Source organism: Poecilia reticulata, chromosome 17 (assembly GCF_904066995.2).
Source record: "Poecilia reticulata chromosome 17, P_reticulata-male-v2, whole genome shotgun sequence".
In the NCBI taxonomy this organism is placed as follows: domain Eukaryota; kingdom Metazoa; phylum Chordata; class Actinopteri; order Cyprinodontiformes; family Poeciliidae; genus Poecilia; species Poecilia reticulata.
In genome coordinates this window covers 14,291,610-14,312,488 of record NC_088846.1, presented here as the reverse complement: position 1 = coordinate 14,312,488, position 20,879 = coordinate 14,291,610, and the positions used below count along the sequence as shown (strand labels likewise).

The window sequence follows — 20,879 nt, the reverse complement described above, 5'->3', positions numbered from 1 at the left end:
AAAAAGTAGCACAAACCAGAACTCCTGGTATAGACTAACATACCATATACAATTTAGTAAAAGCAGTCATCAAAATGTATTTATTCTATGGAAATCAAATCTGGTCTGGCGGGGTTGCACTGATCCAATGTAAAAATAATACAACAACCAAAAAAATCAAACAAAGAATGGATCTAACACTGAAATAATGTTAAGTACTTCCACTTGTGTTTTCACATGTGGGCTTGTCTGTCCTCGGGCACAAATTCTGTAAGCGTTGTCGCTGATTTTCACCTCCGTATGCTTTTAGAGGAGATGCATTAATGGGTGTGCCCTGCCTACCTGCCCCCACTGTGGCCCATGCTTCCCCAGAGCTACTGTGGACCCAAGCAGGACAGGTGTCACTCAGCAGCTGAACCCTGCTAAAGAGCATGGACAAATCCATAACGCCCATCTTACCATCTGCTGGTCAAACTCAATATGCCTCAATTATTCATACCGTGAAAAACGGGGACTCTAGGGGGGCGGAAAGGAAACGCAGAAGAACTGAGGAAAATGAAAACGGGTAGAAGGCAGTGTGACAAGAAGAGGGAGCTGATTGATTGCAAATCTAATAAGTCAGAAATAGCTGGAGAAAAAAATAAATACATGACACCATGACAGCCTTAATGGGATTTAAAAAATGTGTACTTAAAAACCGCAGATCTTTGTTCTTGTAACTAAAACACAAAAAAGCTAACTTGAAAGAACACTTTAAGCAAATAAAAAATTTAAAGCCATCCGCCTAGGATTGTTACTGAAGTAAAATCTGTCATCAATCTTGACTGTCCACACTGATTGTTTTAGCCTTTAATCTTCTTGCAAATGATTGAATCTGCTGTACTGATTTTAAAGACAAGTAAGGCTTCTGACCTATTCTATGTAAGTACGGGTTTTAACTGATCATTTGATCGTGATTTTGTCTGATTCGCTGTTGTACATCCATTATATAAGCAGTGGCTCAAAGGAGGTAAAAAAAAATACCAAAGGCAGGAGTAAATTGAGGAAAATGCAAACGAGAAAATGGTGGGTGAGCATAAAGAAGGGACTGATTTAACGTAGGTAAAAAGGGTCAAAATTGAAACATGGATAACAAAGAGACAAAGGACAGAGAGGAAGCTAGAGCCCAGGATGGGGGTGAACTCTGAACTTGTAGAGAATGAGCTGAAATGGGATGAGAGGAGAGACATGACAGTGAGTCACGGCGGCTCGGCTTGTAGCGATCAGGTGAGAAGAGGGGTTTCAGGATGTGCATGCAGACCTCAATGCGCGCAAAAATGCATATGCTCTGATGGTAGCCGCTCACATGAATGTGAATTAGTTTTAACCAGACATTAGACTTTTTCAAAGTCTTCAGAGATGAATCGCATTTGGAATGAAAGAAGGTCCGTGCATGTTTCTTGTTCTGATAGCGACACAGATATCAGATTGGTGTAGCAATGGGGGACCTGTTTTCTTCTACCTCCTTGACATGCGTGTGTGTGATTGAGCAGCTTAGCCAGACAGCTGAATTTGAGCTGAACTCGTACTTAGACGCATTTGCCCAGCATGACTATTAGAATGTTATGACAACAAATCCCTGATATTTTTTTTTTAACCTCTACATGGTTGTGTTCACTTCAACTTGTATTCATTCTGTGTCTTTCATTGCAAAAAGTAGATTGGTCTGGGCGAGGTGTGCAGATAGTGAATCTGTTGCAATGTTGAATTCATTATGTTTTATTCCAGCTGCATCCTCCTCAGATATTAAAGATAAAAATCGTTAGAAAATCTTTTGTGTGTGTGTGTGTGTGTGTGTGATTCATAGCTTTAGATTCAGGTTTCTTCTCTGCAGCGCTCCCAGAGACCATCAAAAAAAAATTAAATGCTTCTTACTAAAAAGTTCCTATAATGATTTGCATACAAAGAAGCAGATTACACCCTTCACACAAGAATTACATACTACACACTAAACATACACATCTTTTAAGGCGTGCTGAGGTTAGACTAAATCTGAAAGTCAGTGTGTTAATGACGACTATACTGATTAAAAGAAAAAAACTGTCCTAACCAGCCCCTCTGTGAAAAAGCAAATATTTCAGTTGTTATTTATGAATCGCCTTTTGTTTTTACTCGGATTGTCTTTGGCCGATATATAAAAACAATATCCCATATAGACTACCTCATTTCTCGCATACAAGTCACGGTGTAATTGCACAATCACAACATCTCCATAGAAAAAGTTGCATTTGCAGAAAATACTTGCTCCTTTTGCTTTTCCCCTGAACTCACTTTTAGACCGTTAGCTTATACTCAAAACCAATCTCTTCTCCTGCAGAAACAACTTCTATTTAAAGAAGTGTTATTCTTAGCCAGACCATTAGCGCTAATTTGTGTTATGCTCACCGGACAAAACACACCGGAAACCCAACCGACTGATTACTGATAAGGACCGGTTGAATCCAGTCACCAGCCAATATTTCTGTGCATTCCAAGATTTGTATCATTATTAGTCCAGACATAATTTTTTTTCTTCTTTTACATAATGTTTATCATACTTATGTGTTTACTGACAAAAAAAATGGAATATGCTTACAAGCTTTATCAGACTCATTATTATTTTTTTCCTGGTTTTTGCTGCTTTTCATTTTCCCTTTTTAAAATGAAATATCCAAAGGAACATATGGCTGCCTCTATTATTGATTTCCTTCCTGCATGATTTTCATTTCTTATTTGACATTAGAGAATTCTCTTGGATGGGTGGAGATAAAAGAGCATTTTTTTTGTCAAGAAGTAAATAAAAGAACAAAGTGATAGCCTTGGCAAAAAAAATAAAAAATCTCATCTTAATTTAGTATGAATTTGGAGGAGTATGTGGGAGTAGCTCTGGGATGTCTTTGGCTTCTTTCCACAGGAGTAATTGTGTGTCTGCCATGGTACCCACTGGAGCTGCATTTTTAGATGCCCTCTGTAGTTGACTCAAATAGAAGTAAACCTTTCATTCTTGCTCAGTCTCTCCCCACTCAGATTTTTTATTATTAGTATTATTAGATTTTTTTTTTTTCAGTTGAGGTATATTCATTAATCTGCCCTAATTATGTTGCATTTAATTCAATAATTAAATTTAATTTGTTTGTGTCTCTGTTTCCACATCAAACATCTTTGTTTGCACTCCACCACCCACTTGTGTCTGAATTCTGTTTGTAGTGATAATTAAATAATTAAATCTCCAATTTACTTCCTTCAGCCTGCAATTTTAGTGAAAGCAGAATGGAAGCCAGTCTTCGAGGGTTGTGATTATTAACCGTTCTTATGAAATCAAATCATTCAATGTCATTGGAATAGGTGGGCTTTAAAGATGGCTGCTTTCAAGCAGATGGGTCAGAAATAAAAGTAAAATGATTAATAATCTTTTCGAACTTGGATGGTGTAAGAGTGTGTTGGTTGCTCATTTTTACAATTTCAGTGTTTTTTTTTGTTTTTGTTTTTGTTTTTTTTGCTGTCAGTTAATTGAGCAAAAACATTTTCCTTTAAGTAAAAACACAACTGTGCAACATTTACAGTATAAACACATTTGGATCTTCATTAAAAAAAAACATGCACACAGAATGATTTGCAGTGCTTTTCTTTAAAGCACAAAGTCTCAACATAAAATCGGTCCCTTCTTTAAACGTGTTAATGATATTTTGGGTGCGATCAGGGAGGGAGAGCTTTCATAAGACTCATTTTTCTGCATCTAGCCAGATGGGCAGAACTCTACTTGGGCTCCGACAAACTGTGTGACTGTAATTATAGAGTGGCTTGGATCTGGCAGGACCTGGAGTGTTTCAGACATCACCATTTCCTCCCCATCCATCACATTCAGCCAGGCGTAACTAGGTCTCAGATGCCCCGCAAAATAATCATTCCCATGCAACAGCCCTGACAGCAGCATTCATTCAATAACGCAGCTGATCAGAAATGATAATAGCAATCATGCCACTGCATATTTTAGAAGCTGCAGTCAGGCTTTGTGTGAGTGTGTGTGCAAGTGAATTTATGAGAGACTATGTGCATGGGTCTCAAAAGTTTCTGGGGGAAGCTGAGGGAATGAGGTGGCGGTCACTGTACGAAAGTGGACCGGATATTGTTTTATGTAACATCGACTTCAGGGAAGACACCTGGAGGTTGAAATGCAAATATTCTCATAAGTCACAGAGATTTAAACCAGCCTTTATAGAAAAGACAGCGATCTGGCTTTTGATTACTGTCAGCAGAGAGCTTTGCAAAAACTGAGAAGCAGGGGCAAAAAGAGTTCAATTCTTATCTCTTTTCATGTCCACCTTTAATCCGCTGTCCTTCCAAGACCTTGTCCTTATGAATTTTAAATGTGTGTGTGTGTGTGTGCGTGTGTGTGTGTGTGTGTCACTTTTTCCATCTTTCTTTTTCCTTTCAAAAGAGCACTCCTAAAATGAGGTTTTATTCATGCCTAATTATTTTTAAAAATATTCTGTAGAAGTACTCTCTCCCTGCATCAGCCCAATGTTAGGTTGTCATGAATATTAAATACCCTCATTGTTAAGATGTCCATCCCAAGTAAGTAAAATGAAAAACATTCTTGGACAAGGCTCCACCCCCATTTTAGTTTTACTCTGATGGATGACGAAGGGACAGTTTTTTTGTTTTTTTTAAGAATTGAAGCATTTGAGGCATTGAGCATTAATCGGAGAAGCAATTAATCTGCTGTCATTCTGGAAGAGCTTTAGAGATCCACAATTGAGCAGAAGAATATATTGTGGGGACAACGATAAGTCATGCACTACACAAAAATATATTTTATGGAAGAGTTGCTAAAAGGAAGTCAATGTTGAAAGAAAGCCAAAAATGCCCTTTTGTGGTGTAGTCACAAGCCATCCTGAGGAAGCAGCAAACATATGACCAACAGTTAACTAGGTAGCAAACATGCAAAGCAACGTCTCTTGTGAAAAGATAAAATTACTATAAACTCCGTCCCCACATAATGTTCGGTACCAGCGTTATGCTGTAGCAACCCTTCTCTTCAGTAGGGACAGCGAAGCTGAAACTAAATCCAGGACAAAGACTCACAAATGGGGCAGAGTTTCAACTTGTAGCAAGACAACTGCCCTAAACATAGAGCCAGAGCTAAAACTGAACAGGTCAGATCAAAGCAGATGTATGTTAGAATGACACAGCGATAGTCAAGATTCTCCTTTGCTTCCAGACGTGACAGTTGATATTGATAGGTGCTCTTCGGTAGCTTGACTGAGTCTGAGTTGTTTTACAAGACATATAGATAAAAAAATGAATAACAATCTGCAGCTAGTAAAGACACACCCTAAAGGGCCTGCAGAGGTTATTGCAGTGAAATATGGTTTTATAAAGTATTTACTCAGTGAACTATAAAGGTTTAATTCTCAAATCATTTGAAGAGCTATGCAGTCTTGTCCTTCCACTTCATAATTGTGCAGTATTTTCTGTTGGTCTATCACGTATTAAGGTTCAGAAAATACACTAAAGTTTGCGGCTGAACCATGGCAAAATATGAAAACGTTTGAGGCGTGTAGGTGTTTTTGCAAAGCACCGAGTCCAGGTATTCTGTAGTGAGCATGTTGAAAAGAAAAATCTTGCCTTGCATTTATATGCTTTTGAAGGCTGAGGTCAAAGTTGTAAACTGCATCAGGGAACATAGTCGGTGCAGTGGTTGGTCATTTTTGACTACTCAATACATCTCCTTTTTACAAGGCCTGCTGTAAAAGCACATCATCACGCTGGCACAGTTGCCTGGCCATTCAACAAACATTTTCCAGACACTCTTGTGCTCTTGTTTAGAATGGCATTTCACAGACCTTTTTTCAGCAGAAGCGCTTTAAATGTGGAAGTACTCTGAGCTGCTCATTGCCCATCTGTGTTCAGTTTGCCTGAGCTTGTAGCTGAATTAACTGGCGCTGACGGATTTGAAAAGCAGTACTGGACTGCGACTCCACTGAGCTTCAGATAGCAGACAGGAGGTTAAAGATCAGCAAAGTAGATGCTTCGCTATTCAGGCTTCCCTGTCGAGTGAATTAGCTGAGACTGAATGATGAGCTGAAAGTTGTCAAGCCCTGTCTATATGTTTGTGTATTTAAGGTACAAACAGACAATCCTTGACTGTGCATGTTGACTGGCTTTATCACTGAAGATCGTTTTACAATTAAAGGTATACTTAAAAGTGTTACTTAATAAATGTGTTCAAACAAATAGAGCGAGATGTATTCTCACAAACAAAACCGTTTGGCTTGTAATTAAGACTGTCATTGAACACCCATAGCATGAATAGGTTTTTGCCCTGGTTTCACATTTCTTTAGTTATGATTTTTTTTTCAAACCTACATGTTGCACATTATACAATATATTCCAATACAACTTGAATTAATACAGAAAGCAGTTTTCAAATGACATAGTTTATCAAGGGAAAAAAGACTATGCCCCTAAGTAAAAAGGAATCGCCTCCTTAGCCTGTTTGTAGTTCTGTTTGCAGCAGACTTGGCTGACTTGGCCAAAAACTTTCACTTTGTTACATTTCTTTATTATTATTATAATTATAATTATATATATATATATATATATATATATATATATATATATATATATATATATATATATATATATATATATATATATATATGTTTTTTATGGCCATCAAAAATGAGTAGCTTTACTGGTGTCCTTTACATCTGAAAAACCCAATTTAAACTGATTACAAGCGGATATTCTCCTTCAGGTTGTTCTGTTAGACAGCAGAATCATCAATCGTTATGTCACCACATTGTTTGACATTAGAACAAACTCCCAAGGTTGATGCGTCAAACGTGCTCAAATAGCTCAAATTTGGTGTATTCCACAATTTCTCCAAACAGGATTTGACTTGAACATGTCAACCACTGTAGAATAATTTTGAAGTATTAATTTTGAATGTGAATTTTCCAGTTTTTGTATTTTTTTTTCCTGCTGTTTGTTTTTAAGCAGGTGGTTCTATAATTTGGAAAACGGTGTAACTGGCCAAATTTTAATTAGTAGATAAAGCAATCTGCAAAAATCAAACATGTCAAAAGAAATACACCCCAGTACATACATTCTGATCCAAGCTTACCCTTTCTTAAATTTAATTTCAGATTTCCAAAAGTAATGACTTTGTCCTGTTTCTGCCATGGCCTTTCCCACTGATTCATTTTTTCATATAGGTGTTTTGCGCATATTCTGTTCTGACCGGTCAGTTCACCCAGCTGTGACTGGGAATATGCTTGTCTCAAGCTCATCATCGAATGATGCAATCTTTTGGAGCTAGAATAAAACGTGCTAAGCTGTACTGTGTTGTTTTAGTCATTAATGGAAATGGCAATTAATCCTTTTGATGAGTGTTTTTGTGAATGCAGACAGTGATCTGAGGCTGTGGGGAGGGTAACACACTCCTGAAAATGCCTGGCCACATTTTTCTTGTGTTTTTATTTTTATTTTTTCTGACTCTGTCTCCTGCATTACTCCACCCTCTCTTCTCCGGCTCAGCTAGCTGTCACTGGTCATTAACACAACATTAAGTGCTCTGTGAATTCATAGCTCTTGCAACTCCTTGCTACTTAATGCCTATAAAAGAGTGCTGCTATAATGACACACATACACAGACACAGAAGGCCCACATTTAACTGCCAGGGGCAGAGCAAAGGTGTCTCCTGTGCATCTGTTAAATCAGAGCTATTAGAGCAAAGTCAGTGATTACTTTAACTGGGCTTACAAAATGAGCTTTTTGGAAAGAATGGCTGTCAAGTGTTTGCCAGGTGTTTCCTCAGCAAAGCTGTTTGCTGTTCAGTTTCAATATTGGTGATAAAGTACAGTAAATGTTGTGCATATTTGGACTTGTCCACACTAACAAACTATTATTTTCTTCACTTGTCCACATACAATCTCAGTTCTTTGGCAAAAGAATATCCTCTATTAAGACAAACTTTCTTAAGTTGAAGAGTTTTAAATGCTCTGCTTCTCGTGTGAAATAACGATGTAAGGGGCCTGTGCACAGATTTATCCACATGTCTCCACTAACAAATGTCCTTAGGCAAGTTGGAAAAAGAAAAATCAATAGTTTTTGTTGCCACAAACAACCTTCTTCAACAAATTTGACTGGACGTCTGACCACTTTTAACCTCCTGATCAGCGATAGTAGAGATCTCTGACCAAGCAGATGGTTCCTTGGCATATTACCAAACACTGGACTTCTCAGAGATATACCAATGATCCAGGCTCAGTTACATTTTTATATCTTTACTTTGCAAACCCCATGTTCATCTGATTTGTCTCATCCAATTGTAATAAAAAATATACCAACTTCTCAACATTTTCCATAAGCTCATACATCCTTCCCTATAATTTCTCATTACCTTTTCCTTTAGAAACATGTTGATACAGGCTGCATCAATCTATTCTGTAGTCTTTAAAGCATGGCCTAAACATATACAGTTTAGACTTTGAGCTGTTTTATTCTCAAATTATTAAAGGGAAAACTAGATGCAAGGATCAGAGAATTCCATTACCTTTAAGGTGACAGATGATGATGCCCTCTCTTTTCAGGGGTCAAAGAGATGTCAGATAGAGACATTTGGTTTGAATAATGTAAAGGACTGGAGGAAAAAGCGATAAAAGAGAAATTCGCTGCTGTGACAAGGACATGCTCTTTGGAAGACTGTCCCTGTGTTCTCAATGCATGCGACGAAGATCCGTTAGCGGCGAGGAAATTACACAGACACTGAAGAACACAGAAAAATGTCAATACCCTCAGTAATCAAATGTTTTGGACCTACACAAGCAGAAATGTGGCAGGTACCCTCAAGCTCTCTGTAGCAAAACAAGACCCAGCAAATCAATATGTTGTCGGTAAACTATCAAATTACAAACACCGCTCTCTTCCAGCACACTGGTGTAAACAGTGTAGAAATGCAAACCGCTAAAGGGATGAGGCGAAAGTGTGTCACAGAGTCTGTTATCTGCTAAATAACCAGGGCTCCTGTAATAGTTTGACTTGTGTTTGACACAGTGGTGACACTGAATATCTACTGAGTAGGAAATAAAAAAAAATAATAAAAAAATTTATTTCATTATTACGTGAGCCAATGAATTTCTAGACAGATTGTGGATGGGCATTATTGGAGACGCCTCAGGCCCCTTTCTGGCGTGAAATATGGTGGTCATTTGGCTAGACGAGAGGCGGTGAGGACCCCCTCCTAGACCGGAGCAGACGGGTGCAGAGGAGCCTAGGGCTGGCTGTATTAATGAACAGGCAGTGCTGAAAGGGACAGGTTCCTGTAATGCTGATGAATGGTCATTACAGAGCAGAGATGGGAGAAGAGAGCGGAAGAGGGGGGAGGAGAGCGAAGTGAAGTGGGCACTGAGGGAGCTGCGTTGAGGAAAAAAGGCTTTAATTTGCACCTCAGATTTCTGTAAACTCATTTATCATGTCAGCAGTTTCACTGTTCATCATGTATCTTCCCACTCCACCCTGTACATGCCCTCACTTGGTTTGAACCTTCCTGTTTTCCTCTGAATATGTTGCTGGCAACGAATAGTTTCATCATCTATATTAAAATCGGATGGTTCACATCCATCCCGTTCCAGTCATTTCACACCATTTCATAGAGTTATCGAGCAGGATTTTGGATCTTGACTGGTTTTTGGGGCTACGTGCAGAGAGCCGATATTTCTCCTCTGCTCTATTGAGCCTGATTGAGGAGGTGGGGCTTTAAAGGTCAGAGGAAGGAGGAAGCACCAGGAGATGTATGCACACAGGAAACATGAACTGACTAGAGGTCCACTCCTTCCGCTGTAGATCTCATTAACTTCTCCTCTCCTACAGGTATTTGTATCTTTGGCATGGGAGGGAATTTTTTTTAAGAAACAGTTCTTTTAACCAAGCTGCTATATGTTAGCAGAATATAAAGAATAGATTTTTTAAAGAAAGATGTGAACTAACATACGAAAAGTCCCAAAAAGTGTTAAATAGATCATTTCTATGTTTTAGAGGTTCTGTTAATGAGGATATTAATGAATACTGAATATCAAAATCTCGTGATTATTTTTACATTTGTTGCCGGTACAGACGAGCAACATGCATGTTAATATGCAGAAGAATGTGTGCTGAGTTACACTGATAAGCTACAACTCATCACTCTACTGAATAAATCAGCGAACACCAGGAATGGAATAAGATCTTTGGATTTTTTGTGCCACTTTTTGCAATAACACTGAAGATGGTACATCCTTGTCCTTTTCTAAATTATCCCAGTGGATGCAGGAGTTGAGCTAGACACACCTACAAAAGCACATTAATGTACCGATCTTGATGCCATTGGACAGTCTGTCATAAAAGATCAAAATGTTTACCTCCCTAATGGCAATCTTAGATACTGTATATGTGGCGACCAGAAAAGTTGCAGCTGATAAGGCGGGTCGATATAGACAGCACTGTCTGCTCAAATACTTTTGTAAAGTGACACAAACATAGTTTGATCGAGAAAGTGGCAAATTTGTCAATGGTCTCTTATGAAAGTGCATATATAAAACAGCCTGTTATTTTAGATGATTTTTGCTGTCTGAAACATCTATCCCCAGATTCAGCACAACACCAACTGATAAATAATGTCCAAACTTCACTGTTATCTCTCTCAAACAAACATTTGAAAGTATGTTTGCCCCTGGTTGTATCTATCTGTCTCAGCTGTGACTTATCAATCTGTAAAAAGCTAACATCAACAATGGTGAACTAAGGTTTTGGATTTTTTTTTCTTTTGTTTGCTTTTCAGTTGTGTAAAGACATTGATGATTATATGTTCCTGTACTTTTCAAGGCCTTGTGTTATTTCTTCATGTTCAGTGTCATATTACTGTGTACATTTCTCAGGTCAGAAATCAGCATCAAGTTCTAGCAAAAGGTTAAGTCTGGTTAGCAAACAAAGGGACAGAAGAGGTGCTGATAATAGCAATTTAAAACAACTCAAATAAAAAATGTAAGCCACATACTCATGAAATATGATGGCAGTAGATATAAATTGATAAATTCATAGTTTTGAAAGAGGCTGTTGTTGGTTTTTGTTTCTCTTTCATGGATAAACAACATTAACATTATTCTGTGAGAATACTGAAAGCAGTGCTTGAATTGTGCAACGATATTAAATATGGTTACATTTTGTACTTTTCAAGGCCTTATGTGTCGCCCTCCTGCCAAGATAATATTCAAAAGCCTATAGCAGCTGGAAAGCAGTTTATTGCAAAGGTCTTTATGTTTAATATTTGCAAACATGACCTTGTATTCTACGGAGACAGTTTCACTTTTTGTTGTGTCACAAGACAGGTCCACCAACTTGTTTGTATAAGTCGAATACGCCTGTGTCTGTTTTCATCCGACACATTTATTTTTAAAAGTTCACGCAGTAAATCTCCATTTGGAACAACTGGATCACAATTAACCTTTATGCCAGTGTCCAATTACTGTATTAGTACATTTTTCTAAATGCAAGCTCTTGAGGAAAGTTTCTTTTTGTTTGCCATTTCTCCTCCCAGTTCTCAGTGATTGCAGCCAAATATTAATGGTGTATTTTCATCTTGATTTGGTGCACTGAGTTAACTCCCTAAGGCCCTTCTGATGCTCATCCAGCACACTTTCTGGGTCACACCTGCAAGAAATGGCCTACAGCGTATCTCAGCTCTGTCTGCACACAAGTGACTCTCCATCAGATGGGCGCTTGGCTGCCATGTAGACTGTCTGTCTAATTGTAATTCAGCAGTGCATAATCTAAAATTTGTTACACACTGTAGTTTTAATGCATCAACTCAGTGCCCAGCATCACTTAGCATAGATGGCACATAGCAGTGCAACCACGGTAATTACTCAGTTATTGCTGATGCAATCGGAGTACATATTCTACAGCTGTGAGAGCATTTAGAGAACAAGACGAGGAAGTGGCATTTTTCCGTAACCGCACTCAGACAGTTGTTTATTATTCCATGGAAAGGAGATGTTCACGTATCCTCAAAGGATGAATAAGCCTCATGACTCAGTGGGCCAATGCATTTTTGTTAATTTAGCCAGAAAATTCATATTTAGTGCCTCGGGGGAAGGCAGTGATATGTGCACAAACTCTCTGCAGCTTAGCTAATATTAACAGAAAGAATTTGGGGAAAAAGAAAACATCACGGCTCGATCGTAAATGATTACTAATCCGCCATGTACAATTCTCTCTCTTTTTTCTCTTTCTGTAGTGGGAGGAAGTGAGTGGCTACGATGAAAACCTTAACACCATAAGGACCTACCAAGTGTGCAATGTCTTCGAGCCCAGCCAGAACAACTGGCTCCTCACGACCTTCATCGATCGCCGTGGTGCGCAGCGGATCTATGTGGAGATACGATTCACAGTTCGCGACTGCAGCTCCATTCCAAACGTCCCCGGCTCCTGCAAGGAGACGTTTAATCTGTACTACTATGAAACTGATTCTGTCATTGCCACCAAAGGAACAGCCTTCTGGATGGAGGCCCCCTACCTCAAGGTGGACACCATTGCCGCGGATGAAAGCTTTTCTCAGGTGGACTTTGGCGGGCGCCTAATGAAAGTCAACACAGAGGTGCGCAGCTTTGGCCCGCTGTCGAAAAACGGCTTCTACCTGGCCTTTCAGGACTACGGCGCCTGTATGTCTCTGCTGTCAGTCAGGGTGTTTTTTAAGAAGTGCCCGAGTGTGGTCCAAAACTTTGCAATCTTTCCAGAGACCATGACAGGGGCGGAAAGCACCTCCCTGGTCATTGCCAGAGGAATCTGCATCCCAAACTCAGAAGAAGTAGATGTCCCGATAAAGCTCTACTGTAACGGAGATGGAGAGTGGATGGTGCCTATTGGTAGCTGCACATGCAAGGCTGGGTTTGAACCTGACAATGGCAATGTTTGCCGTGGTAAGAAAAAGTGCATGCCTTCATTAACCTGCAGTACTTTGCAAAAGTGTTTAAACTCAGATTTTTTTTCATGTTTTGTCAAGTCATGTGCATGTTATAGGCAGGCGATTTTCAAAATATTTATTAAGGATACTAACACTTTTACACCTGTATGCAGAGATAAAATCCGGTGAAACCAATTGGTGTATTTAGTAAGGTCCACCTGAGTGTAATTTAATCTCAGTACCAATTATCTTCTGTTAAGGCATCAGAGGTTTGCCAGAGAACAAAAAGCATCACAAATACCAAGAAACGCATTAAACAGGTCAGATATAAAACAGATGACAGTCAGGAAGCAGGGTTTGAACAGCTCATAAAGCAATGTTTAATCTCTGAAAATAGAAAGAGTATGACAGTTAGCCTTTGTAAAACAGTGAAAAGAAAGTCAAAAATACATACCTAACGTGGGCGAATCTTTTGACAGGACAACTGTTAGTCATGCACTCTTCAAATCTGGTGTTTATTGAAGGGTGGCTGGAAGAAAGACGTAAGAAGTCATTCGTTGTTGACTATAAGCAAACGACAAACATGCTATGGAACACGTTTGTTCCATAGCAAACATGTGGAAGCAGATGTTCAGGGTAGATGAGGTTTACTTCCAAATGCATGCCTCACTTTTATAACTTTATATGTGGAAAATAAGTGATGAAAATGTGGAATACCTTTAGCACTTTGTCTTCCATTTCTCAATTATGAGCTATTTTGTGTTGGTCTGTCCAAACTAACCACACTAAAGGTTATAGTTGTAACAAAACAGAATTAGTTACAATACAACGAATACATTTACAATGCATTGCATGTGAAATAATTGCCATTTTCTTTCTAGTTGTTTCTTCTTAATTATGCGTGATAGAACCCGACTTTGATTTTCTCTATATATCCACATGGGTGTACCTTGGATGACAAATTTTCCACATCACTGGAAAGGCTGAGTAGATTTTGTTAAATCTGTTTGGCTGCATATGATGTGCTGTTCTTTCTCCCTTTAGTGCATCTACCTCCACTTTACTAAAACTCACATTAGCACTACATCCTAATCTTTAACGAATGTCAGCCTTTTTGTGCAACCTACTTCACAGATGGTGCGAGCTTTGAATCTGCCTCAGCAAAGTGTGTGAAAACGAAGTTACAAGGAATAGATAATAACTGGAATCCCAGGTGAAGATTAATGTGGGTTTTTGGCTCATGTTGTCAAGTTGTTGGTGAGGAGTTTTTTTGTATGTGCCCTCCATTGCACCTCCAGACTGTGCACCTTGTTATTTCAACACACTCACATCCAAACAGAAAATTTGCTCAAGGTGTCTGGCGATTATATGGGTGGCTTGGGGCTTGCAGTATTGGTTTGGCCTGCCTCGGGATGTCAGTTGGAGAGTATGTGGAGCCCAGATAAGATTGATTGACGCCCATCTGCTGTGATCAATAAACAGATATAAGAATGCCACATATCTACAAAGCACATGGTGTGTGACTGTGTCCACTGTATCCTTCCAGAATTATTTTGTTTCCTAAGCAGAATAACCCCTCATACTGTCTTGAGTGGCTCTTTATATAGAGAGTAAGCTTTATGCATTGCCACGATGAAGTTATTTAAATCAGAAATTTTGTAGTAAAAAATAATTTATATATGTAGAATATATTTATTCTTGGCAATTTCCTTTTTATTTTTCCGATTCAGTATTGTTTTTCCTAAACCTTTTAAATAACAGAAAACCACAGATTAGGTTTGTTTGCTAAAACATTGCTGTGGCTTTTCATTTTGGAGCTTTTGCTGTATAATGCAAACATGTGTGTACAGATAAAGTTGCCCCAGCATATTTAGAGCTCCAAAATCTCTTTGATATCCATAGACCATCTGATGTTTTGCTGCATTCACAGAGCGAGTTGATTTTGTTCCGCCTATATTGTTGCCTCGCAGCCAAAAGGGCCCAGGTTTGAATCTGAGCCTGGGGTATTTCTGCACAGATATTGCATGTTCTGCCTCTGAAGGTGTTGTTTCTCACTGGCTACTCAAGCTTACTACCATGGTCCAAAACCATGACAAGGTTAATTGGTTTGTCCCTTGGGTATAAATGTGTGCGTGGGTAGCTGTTTATGTCTGTCTATAAGTTGCCCTGTAATGGACTGGTGACCTGTCCAGTAAGTACCCTGCCTCTCGCCCAATGACTGCTTTAGAAAGGCAACCACACCCCCACTACCCTGCTAGGATATAGACAATAGATTTATTGTTCTATTAAGCACCATGATAGATAGAAAAAAAACAACATATTCCCTATGTGGAGATTGGGGGAGTTATTACTGCACTGCTATAGTTTTATTCTAACCTGACTAAAATCCTAATAAAAAAAAAAACAAACTACAACTTCCACATAGCAAGTGTGCAATAAAAACAATATACATTTAAACTGAAGAGTGGTCTGCCCGTCTTTGTCACTCATAACCATCTTGCTCTCTGGAGATTTGCATGGAGTCTGTTTCAGCCTCATCCTGCTGAGAGTACCCCTCCAGCAACAGCAGTCACTCCCATCTTACACTCTGCAGTATGTTTATGGACTTGTAATCAATTATTAAAAATGTATCATAAAAATACTTCAGCAAGTGGAGTACTGAGGGACACCAGTCAACTGTTGTGGGTGTGCCGAGTGCTTTACCCGTTTCTTTCTCTTTGGTATAAATGCAAAAATGAGCATATATTCATCCATCTATCCATCCATTGCTGGCGCTTTTAGTGGCTGAGAGGTCAGGTACACCCTGGACAATTCATCAGGTCAATTCTACAGCAATACAGACTGAAAATCAAGCACTCAGATTGCTTTGTTTAGTACCACTAAGTTAATGCAGGATTGTTTTTCTCTAGTTATTATCAAATGAACAAAATTTACACACAGAAATCCAATGGATTACATCTAAAATATGCAGATTTCACAGAGCTGTCTGAGGGTGCTGTAGATCGCTTTGAACACAAAAAGACACTGCAGTTCTAGAGAGCTCAGATATCTTTTGACCAGTGTCAATCAAGCGATTTGTTACAGTATTTTGAAGTATTTGTACCACAATTTACTATACAAGCCGTTGCTTTATTCCACAGGCTTTGAACACTGCGATGCGGCTAAAATACGGGTTTCTGCCAATGGGTTTCAAAAGGCTGGACGGTTGCGTGATGAAGACAGCACAAGCTCAAGAGCGAGACGAAAGTGTTATTGAGAGAAACAACAAAAGAGAGTCTGAGGAAGTGTGTGTGAGGCCAGGGATGCCTGCGGGATATTATCGGAGGGTACGCACAAAAAAAACATCACCGCACCTGACCCACCTGCACAGAACCACATGCCGAGTGCACATCATGCACAAGATCAGCAAAATGAACCTGACCCACACAAATACAGGCAACATGGCCACAATGTACAGAAACAGTCACGTCACACCGCGTAACCTGACGGTCAGTTCCTGACCTACACAAATATGCCATGCCATGGGCCATATGTGCAAAGCGCATAAAAACAGCACATCTGATCCATACAAGGTCCAACACACAATATAAGCCGCACACAATTTAATGTGTATCTTTAGCAACAGTTCACTAGGGAAAAGTTTATTTATTTATTTATTTTTTTATTTTTTCCCAAAAGGATAAAGATAACTCTGTTACTGTTGAGTGTGTGAAAACACTAACTTGCTGAAAAAATATAAAATTTACCAGTTACTAGTGAAATAACTGTCTAAACGAACAATGACACAATTAGACTGTAAAAGAGGAATACATTTAATGCCTAATAAAGATGCATTGTCTTATAGATCTTTATATTCATAAGAAAAAGGCAAATGTTAAGGGAAACATGCCTTCTGTCCTTCTTAAATATGCATGTCCTTTGTCAGTGTAGTACGAAAACACATGTTGGTACCTGATTGCACTTTTTTTCATGTATTAATTAGTGACATTTAGTGTGATGGGTATTTGTGGTACCTGCTGTCAGCTAGGCACAGAGGCCATGTCGCGATGTTGTGCCGTGCAACAATGGTGCCAGCATGCCACCCTCATTACCAGCTCCCCAGCTCCCACACAAGCCATTTGGGTATGCCCTTCTCTTTTCTGCCTCAGCCTTCCCCTTGCTCTCTCTCCCCCCCCTTCAGCAATGTAAGCAATCTGCTAAATATTTTATCACCTCTCTGTTAAATCGAGCAGAGACACCCCCAACAGCACCCTGCCACCTTCGCCACTGCAAAGCTTGCCTTGAGTGCATGTGTCATGTTCAAGTCAAGCACTTCAGAGTTGCTGATGGTAATGGGTTTGATTAAGGCTTTTTGTAATTGCTGCTGTGGGGTCTGACTGGGTGATTGATCGAATCGCATTGACTGTGTTTACTTTATATGATCTGCTCATGTAATCATTGATCATTTTAATGATCTCTTGCTTCCTTAAATCACTCATTAAATTCCAAGATAGGGCAATTATTTACATTTTTTAGATCTCAATGGTGACATAATTTGATACACATTTCTGAACACTAAGATAAGACCTAATTGATACAGCAAAACGATTTAAAGGTTAGTGCTCCGTTTAATATAGTCTTAGCACTTTTTACTGTGGGGGGCTTAATTTTCCTTGAACCTATAAACTACCATACTTCAGTATACATAGTTTGAAGTTTAATGTATGGTTCTCTGCAAAAGTGTTTACCAGTCCAGTTCTGGGATCCTCCCTTGTGTGTTTTAGATTTTTTTTATTTTATTTTATTTTCTGCTTGAATCACCAAGAAGATGATTTAGATCAGAGAATCAGTTACTTTGAATCAGAGGTGTTATGCTGTCAGGGACACACCCAAAACAAGTTTTTTTTTTCATTGTTTCTCATTCTTAAAACTTGTTTTTGGTTCCTGTGTTAACCTAAGAAGAATATTTTTTTTGGCATGGCATGGCAGTTTGGAAGTGAATTAAATTCAGTTCAGTCTATTTGGATCCTCTTACTCCTGGTCAAGCCTCATCTCCGTGGAGATAAGCCTTGTACTCTTTGAATGCAGCAGCCACACCCAAAAGGCATGTCAAGATCACAGTCTTTCATTTTAAAACTGTTATCAGGCAGAAGAAAAAAAAACATACATGAGAATGTAAGTTTCATCTCCTCTGAAAAAAGTTGAGGCAGAAGAAATCAAAGCAGCATGATAGTTTTGATAGGGGTATCAATCTAAACAGAAAGATGTTATAAAGAGGAGCAGAACCTAAAAAGAAACCAATATTTTTTTAAGTGTTAGAGCAGTATTTTAAGTAAATGCAGCTCAATGTCTGAGAGGGAAAATAAAAACATCCTACACTTAAAGTTAAATTGTATGCTCATATGTTTTGAATGATAAAAAAAAGATATGATCATACTTAAAAAGCAAAGATAATTGGTGGTACTTCATAAATAACTCTACTGCACAAACTGGAAACTGTCGGGCAAATATGGCACTGCTCCCTTGATCCTTACAATATATTTAAAACTCTTTAAAATAATACTGTGATTAACTGCATTAAATGCTGCACTGAGACCTAACAATACAAGTATGGACAGAAGTGCCTTTTTGGGTCCACGAGAGCACAATCGGTGCCATTAATTAAGTTCTGTCTCTTCGAAGTAAAGAGTTAAAAAAGTTCACTGAATGTCTTCAGACAAGATATTAAAGTCTAAACGCTCAGACAATCGATTAGCAACTTCTCTCAATAATTTTAGATAAGAAAATTGAGTTAGATAAAGGTCTGCAATTGATTAGGATGGAATGAGAGCCAGCGTTTCACTCCCATCACCTTTTAGACCTCCAAAAAAGAAAGACGATTCTTACTGCCACTGATTTCTTAAAATAAATGTGAACTATTTATATGTTAAAAATATATACTGTACTATCTAATCTCACAGTTTTTCCATTAAATTTTCCGTCAGCCCACCACTGTATTCTTTGATAGTCCATCCATTCAATGCTATATCCATGATTATGGGTTTATATAGTTGGGTATTTACATAATCCCTCATCCGAGCCGTACTATAGACCCACAAAGCAATATGAATCCTCCCTTGTGTATTTTTTTTCCTCACGGTTAGACTCCAGTGGGCTTTTGACGTGTGGGTGCATTAATATTACAAATATTCAAATAACTTTATTTAACATTCTGCAGGGCGACAGTGGCAGTAGGAGATTCACAGCCCATTGAACAAGTGCGCATCCCTGGACTAAGTGCCGATTCATCATGAATGCCTTACTCCTGTCTAATGACTGCAATCATGTTGCACACACACACGCACACACACGCACACACGCACACACACACAAAAATATTACTTTCTCTGTGTCTGCATTTTTAAAACATTTTTAACCCTAGCATAAAACCATATAAATCTTTTAATACACTCCTATTTGGTTCATGCTCATGAACATCTATCAGCTGTTGTTGTTTTTTTTTCTTCTCCACTTAAAACGAATCCCACAGAAAAAGATAATGCTTTTAAATCCAAAAAACACAAGCAAACATTAAATCCCCACAGCAGACTTTCATTTATTTTTGCTTCAAAGTTTGTCTACAACTTTTTTTTCTTCTGCAATTTCTCCTCCAATTAGGTTTTTATTACTTATTTGTACATCTCATCAGAGTGCAAAGGATCTGACAGGGTAGGACCCTCAAAGACCCCACTACCTATTAGAGCTAATTCCAGCCCATTTAGCCTTGTCTACTTCTGTTTCACTGAGTTTGCTTCATTTGCAGGGAGGCATCCATGTGTAGTCTGCATTACACAACAAAACACACACTAGCATCCACTAAGTCACCTTGAAGCCCAATTAAGTAAGCATCTGACTCTTCCTGTTCCTATTAGTCTTACGGCAGCCAGGACCAGCGTGATGGGGACAAAATGGAGCAGTAAAAAGCAAGAGACAGGGAAAGGCTAGACGAAAAGAAGAGGGTGAAAGACTTCTTGTTTCCATGGTTCTCAATAGGGTGAATTGGGAGGTGGGGGGGGGTGGAGAGCGGTGGTGAAAGAGCATGACCCAAACAAAAACTCTTTGAATTCAAGGCCTAGAGAGTGTTTATAATGACCCCAAACATAGATGCACTGCTCTCACTGCACTGACAGTCTCTAATGATGCAAAGGGAATCAAGAGATTTTGTTCACACATAAAAGACATACCTACCACAAACAGGACTGTTCTTATCCCCTGAGGAGGGGCACATAGTCCTGCTCCTATTATTCTTTCCTCTCCGAGTATTTCTTTTCAATTTATGTCTTGTTCACAGACCTTTAGCCGCTTTCAGGCTGTGTATTTTTTTCCAAGCCTCCTCTTGTCATTTCTCACTTTGCCTTCTCTTCAGTCACAGCACTTTTTTTTTTTTCTAAGAGACACCACTTTGACCTGACATCTCCTCCAGTCTATTTAGCCAAACCCCTGTCTTTTCTCTTTACTTGCTTAAGACTTATTCCTCGTGGTACAATGTTAGACTCTTCTCTCTCGTTCCCACTCCGGGGTGGGCTCTGGGGTTTTAAGGTCGTCCGGAAACAGGACAGTGCACAGCGAGACAAAGGACCCCAAACATTCACCAGATGGCTGGAGCCCTGCATAAATTGCCTACGTGAACCTTTGCTAGAACAAAACAAAAGCCTTTCATTGCGAGGGGTTCCCTTTCACCGGCCTTGACTCCCATTTAGCGCATTGCTCACTTGATGCTTTTGAATTAAGATTGCACATATTTAAAACACATAAAACACATTACAACTAAAACTCTTTTAAAAATGTTAGGAGTTTCACAGAAGTTACTTGTAAAGTAAAATTTTAGATCGGATAGATCTGCCGGTATTTCTTTACATTTCACCCCATCCTTGTTCTCGTCTCTCCTTTCTTTGGGATACGTTTCCGCAGGTTGTAATG

The 20,879-nt window shown here is 39.0% G+C and overlaps 1 protein-coding gene across 2 annotated transcripts in view; it reads left to right on the top strand.

The window, feature by feature from the left end:
- Positions 1-20,879, top strand: part of ephb1 (EPH receptor B1) — a 170,901-nt gene that overhangs the window by 64,078 nt on the left and 85,944 nt on the right. For both annotated transcript variants that reach the window (XM_081597723.1, XM_081597722.1), the window contains exon 3: positions 12,276-12,957. In XM_081597723.1, the coding sequence (XP_081453849.1) occupies positions 12,276-12,957 (682 nt within the window). The remainder of the gene's footprint in view (positions 1-12,275; positions 12,958-20,879) is intronic.